Source organism: Pocillopora damicornis, chromosome 6 (genome assembly GCF_964200805.1).
Source record: "Pocillopora damicornis chromosome 6, jaPocDami1.2, whole genome shotgun sequence".
Taxonomy (NCBI): domain Eukaryota; kingdom Metazoa; phylum Cnidaria; class Anthozoa; order Scleractinia; family Pocilloporidae; genus Pocillopora; species Pocillopora damicornis.
The window spans coordinates 8,330,136-8,336,396 of NC_142675.1; the positions used below are offsets into that span (position 1 = coordinate 8,330,136).

General features: G+C 39.5%; 1 protein-coding gene across 1 annotated transcript; it reads left to right on the forward strand.

Moving 5' to 3' along the window:
• Positions 1 to 1,696: 1,696 nt before the first annotated feature.
• Positions 1,697 to 4,400, forward strand: LOC113676611 (uncharacterized). The gene has a single exon (XM_027193285.2). It carries the CDS (start codon positions 1,750 to 1,752, stop codon positions 4,135 to 4,137), a length of 2,388 nt encoding a protein of 795 aa, XP_027049086.2. The 5' UTR covers positions 1,697 to 1,749; the 3' UTR covers positions 4,138 to 4,400.
• The last annotated feature ends 1,861 nt before the right edge of the window (positions 4,401 to 6,261 follow it).

A 6,261-nucleotide genomic window follows, 5' to 3' on the forward strand; every position in this document is an offset into this window, starting at 1 on the left:
CGACACTTCTTTGGCTTTTCTAGACATTAAAATTTCAATTAAAGTCAGAAACAAGAGCCAATGGAATTATTGAGTTATTAAATTTGTTCACTTTTTGGTAATCCGTTTTAACTCTCACTTTTTCTTAAAATTAAAGCCACCTTAAGTCAATATCATATATGATCGTCAAAACAGCAAAACTTTAATCACATAAGCAACGGTTAAGTTACGTCCGAAGCTGAATAAAAATTCAACGCAAGCAGTTTATTCAGCTGTACACAATAGGCAAGCGAAAAATTTTGTGAACAGGTTGATTAAGAGTTTTGTTTAACTAGAACAGACCAAAGCTTGTGATCGAGGATAGCTTTCGTTTCAATATCCTGACCTCAATTTCTCGCTTCGAGTGTACGAGTTAAGGGTAATATTCCTGCTGAGACAAACATTTGGTTAAATCAGTAGAGTTATACCCTAATGTTCAAATGTTTTGCTGCGTGGTAGCGAACGGAGAAACCAGTATTATGGCAACTCAAACAGCCCCGCAGTCGAGATTTTGTAATAAAAGATCCTGTTAGAGCGTAAATATTTCAACACAAATTCTGTAATTCCTATAATAAAATTTTTAAGGTAACTGGCTGTTCTTTTTGTTGTGGCAACCTTGTACCTTTTCTTGACCATAAAGCGTTGATATGAAGCTACTGAAAACGCTGTAAGTGAAACTTCAAATATAAGTACCATTTAATGAGGTTACATTGAACTTTTTGAATGTTACTTTTTGTTACCGATATGACGTTGACTATCATTTAACTATAATTTTAATTAATTTCCAGTGTACCAAAAGAAGCGATTGCTTCAGCCAAAGTAGATTCAGCTGAGCGACACTTAGATAAATCATTTCCATATCAGGTTGTATATCAGATGATAACCAAAATTCAGAGAACCAATAAGAACACTAGAAATATACAATATCAGGATTTTGAAATTTAATGGAAATAGATGGTAAGTGAGTGCGTAAGACTCTTATTCAGTTGGGACTCAAACCTACCACCTTCCGTTCAGTACTTCGGATACTCTAATGCTTAGATACAGTAGACTTGTGGCAAGCTAGCTCGATTAACTATGTCCTCGGAGATAGACTTCCTGCATATTGCGAGCATATGATTATTGATATGTGATTCTTACTCGCAATGCTGCATTCATTAGATTTCTTACTCATTTTGCTACTGCTAGGTATTTTTGATCCAACTGAGCTTACCAATAGAATTCGTCAGCTGCACAAGACTCGCGAGGGATGGCTCTTACCGTCTCCATGGTGTGAACAGTATCAGTTTTTTCTTGGCTATATTTTTACAAGTCTTGAAGTGGTCAGAAGAAAGAAAACGAGAGGAGAAATCAGTAACGTATTTGTTGACATGTCGTCAATACTAGACCCGTATGAAGAGTGTTCAGCGGCGAGAACAGTGTTGATTGAAGGGGAACTTGGTATGAGAAAAAACACCTACTGTAAAAAGTACGCTTACGACTGGGCCACCAAAAAGCAAGCACTTCAGGGCTGCGGCTCAACAGCATTCAAAGCAGTATTGTTGCTGAAATGTCGAGAAATGCATTCTGACGTTTGCGGAGCCATTGATGAGCAGTTTCTGCTCCGAGACTGACATCGATGAAGAAGTCAAACAACAATATCGTTTTATTGATATTGGATGGATTGGATGAGTTACCATCCGGGAAATTGTCGATGTTTTCCAAATTAATCGAAGGAAGAGAACTCCCCAGATGCCACATAGTTGCAACAGCAAGACACAAAGCTGGAAACGAGGTGAAAAATGCTGTGACGCGCTGCTTCAGATCGAAGGATTCACTCAAAAGCATGTGAAAGGATTTGTCACCAAGTACTTTAAAGAAAGGACGGATTTAGCCACCAAGCTCTCGCAACGGATGTCGCGAGATAAAAACCTGACAGAAATAGCGGCCAATCCTCTAAACACAGCACTTCTTTGCCTTTTATGCGAAGAGTTTGAGGGCACACTCCCCGAAAGCAGAGCTCAACTGTACTTGGATATGGTTGAATGTGTTTTGAGAAGATATAGAAAAAAGAAGGGACTACTCGAAAAGATCGAAGACCTGACAAACCATTACAAACCGCAATTGAATCACCTTGGAAAGGTAGCGTTGAATGGTTTACTTGACGATAAGCTGGATTTAAATGAAAGTGAATTGAGTAACCATGCAAAAGACCTGACTGAATTTGGGTTTCTGTCAGTGCAGCCTGGTGGCAGCAAACTGAGACAAACACTACATTATGCCTTCTTACATAAAAGTTTTCAAGAATTCTTTGCAGCATTCTTCATTTGTTCTCAGATTCAAAGCAAGGAAATGAAACCTGAAGAACTAGTTTCCGATCCAAATTATTTCGTTAAACTTAAACAAATACTTTTGTTTTCGTGTGGAATTTTGGCCATGAAATGCGATGAACAGGTTGTGGCTCTTGTAAAGAGTTTAACAAATGAAGTCAACAAAAATAAAGGCCGTGGTGCAAAAATTGTATTGGAGGCCATCAACGAATGCAAAAGAGAAAAAAGTGATTTTCACTCTTATTTATCGAAGTCGTTTGGAACTGGTTTGAATCTAATCAATTTGTATTTGTCTGAGAATCGTATTAGTGATGCGGGTGTTACATGTATTGCTGAGGCAATCAAAGTGAACAAGACGCTAACCAATTTGGATTTGTGTGGGAATGGTATTAGTGATGCGGGTGCTACATGTATTGCTGAGGCAATCAAAGTGAACCAGACGCTAACCAATTTGTATTTGTCTAGGAATCGTATTAGTGCTGCGGGTGCTACATGTATTTCTGAGGCAATGAAAGTGAACAAGACGCTAACCAATTTGTATTTGTCTGACAATGGTATTTGTGACGCGGGTACTACATGTATTGCTGAGGCAATGAAAGTGAACAAGACGCTAACCAATTTGGATTTGTGTGGGAATGGTATTAGTGATGCGGGTGCTACATGTATTGCTGAGGCAATCAAAGTGAACAAGACGCTAACCAATTTGGATTTGTGTGGGAATGGTATTAGTGATGCGGGTGCTACATGTATTGCTGAGGCAATCAAAGTGAACAAGACGCTAACCAATTTGGATTTGTGTGGGAATGGTATTAGTGATGCGGGTGCTACATGTATTGCTGAGGTAATCAAAGTGAACAAGACGCTAACCAATTTGTATTTGTCTAGGAATCGTATTAGTGCTGCGGGTGCTACATGTATTGCTGAGGCAATGACAGTGAACAAGACGCTAACCAATTTGTATTTGTCTGGCAATGGTATTTGTGATGCGGGTGCTACATGTATTGCTGAGGCAATCAGAGTGAACAAGACGCTAACCAATTTGGATTTGTGTGGGAATGGTATTAGTGATGCGGGTGCTACATGTATTGCTGAGGCAATCAAAGTAAACAAGACGCTAACCAATTTGGATTTGTGTGGGAATGGTATTAGTGATGCGGGTGCTAGATGTATTGCTGAGGCAATGAAAGTGAACAAGACGCTAACCAATTTGTATTTGTCTGAGAATCGTATTAGTGATGCGGGTGCTACATGTATTGCTGAGGCAATCAAAGTGAACAAGACGCTAACCAATTTGGATTTGTCTGAGAATCGTATTAGTGATGCGGGTGCTAGATGTATTGCTGAGGCAATCAAAGTGAACAAGACGCTAACCAATTTGTATTTGTCTGAGAATCGTATTAGTGATGCGGGTGCTACATGTATTGCTGAGGCAATCAAAGTGAACAAGACGCTAACCAATTTGGATTTGTCTGAGAATCGTATTAGTGATGCGGGTGCTAGATGTATTGCTGAGGCAATGAAAGTGAACAAGACGCTAACCAATTTGTATTTGTCTGACAATGGTATTTGTGACGCGGGTGCTACATGTATTGCTGAGGCAATGAAAGTGAACAAGACGCTAACCAATTTGAATTTGTCTTACAATGGTATTAGTGATGCGGGTGCTAGATGTATTGCTGAGGCAATGAAAGTGAACAAGACGCTAACCAATTTGGATTTGTGTGGGAATGGTATTAGTGATGCGGGTGCTAGATGTATTGCTGAGGCAATGAAAGTGAACAAGACGGTAACCAATTTGTATTTGTCTTAGAATGGAATGTCTTGCTGAGGCAATTAAAGCAGGGTTTAAACAACTTTCAAGTAGAAGGGCACTGCCTTTAAAGTAGGCAGGTACCTTGGAAAATTGAGGGCCGAAGGCCCGAAACCTCTAGGGGGGTCCGGGGGCATGCTCCCCCGGGAAATTTTTAAAAGAAAAGTCTCCCAGAAACGCATTTTCCTGCAATCTGGAGAAGAAATCTTCTTGCAATTACGCATACTTAATCTATTATAATAAAAAAGAATGGTACTCTGGGAGAATTTGTTTATTTCACTGTTGTTTTCGGAGCCTCTTTTTATCCTACAGTTACAAGTTAAAGGCCCATTTCCAACCTTGATGCAACTCGCGCCGCGACCCAATTTCCTGTAACACGAAATTCCCAGATCACTGAAACCCTTCTAAAATCGTCTTTCTCAAGAGCCATCCCGAACATATAGTCAACAGTTTTACGGTAAATACATTCGCCGTTCGTTATTTCACTGTTTCCTTACAGTATTTTGAATTTTGTCTTGAAGAATCCTAAGAAAAAAATTTTTAAATGTCACGCCTGGAGCTCTTCGTACTCTGTGAAGAGTCTGCGAAAAGGACAATATTCAAATTTTTTCACTTTCTAGAAGCGCTTGAGAATTCTAAATGAAGACAAAATACTTCCTATAGAAACTGGTATTTTTCAAAGAGAAATATGGAAAAATATCAGACTGCCGGACGTTTAGTTATTTGAAGACCGTGTCCGGTAGTGTCCGGTGAAAATTTTCTTAGTGTCACGCTTGGATCTCTTCGTACTCTGTGTACAAGGTCAGCGAAACGGAGAAAATTGGCATTTTTTCACTTTTTAGAAGCGCTTGAGGATTGTAGATGAAGGTAGAATATTTTCTAGTGAAAAATTAGTATATTTCAAAGAGAAATATGGAGTTGTTTAAGGACCGTGTCCAGCCGTGTCATTGAAATTTTAAGCGCTTGGATGGCTTCGTACTCTGTATACAGGGTTAGCGAGAAACATCAATTTCAAAATTTTAGGCTGCCTGGAGGCGCTTGAGGATTGTACATAAAGGTAGAACATTTTCATATAAATATTTTTTGGATTTCGAAGAGAAATATGCAAAAATATCGCACTGCCGGACGTTTAATTATTTTAAGTGTAGTCACTTCATTGCAGGAACTCGAATGTCAGCGACACTGACAGTTTGCGTTACAATTCTTATTTGCTGCTTTGCATGGACAACAACCCCGACCACTCTTCCGAGCGCAAGTTCCTCTCCACGGGCAGGAACTTCAACTGACCCTTGGTCCTATTTAACAAGGATGGCAAACTTCAATTAAAAAAAAATTGATGAATGAATGAAAACGTGGTGGATCAACATTTTCACCTTCTTCGAAATGCTCGCAAGGATTTTCGCGTTTATCTTTAGCAACAACCGATCCATAAGCGTTTCCTGCCTCGGAATCTACTAAATCAATAGATTCATCCAATTCCATACCGGATTAAAACGTATAGAACTGTTTTAAACAGAATTATTTTGATAAGCTCTTCAAATTCATCGGAGAAAAGGCAGAAGGTATTTTGAGACCTGACAAGGTAAAAATAACTGACCAATCAGAGGCGGTATTTAAACAAAAGCGGTGGTTCAAAACGAAAACAAACGAACGCGTTGGCTCAAGGTTGGAAATGGGCCTTAAACTTCAGCTTATAAAGTGATAAAGTGTGAAACTGACACTTTTTGTAGTTTATGAAAACTCAAAGTCAGCCACAATCAGAATCTTCGGCATCCAAATCTGGCAACTCCAAGGCTTTGGAGATTTCCTCTACCTCTTCCTCAACAGAATAGAATAACTGGGCGTCATCACCAGTTGCCTGTACACCAACATCATGTACAATTACCACAGGAACATCCTCATTTGCAGATCCTGGACCTGGTGGTGGTGCTGTGTTGAAAACCTTTGGAGGGCGCTTGCGACGAGGTTTAGCTGCTAACTAGAACGAAACAGCCGAATTAAGATCAAGTCTCTGTAGAATCAAACATCTTAGGGAATGAAAATTTTCAACCCCTCTTCAAATTTTGCATGCAGTTAGGCGCTCAGGGGGATGCACAAAAATGCCCTTTTTAAAGGTCGCAGCAC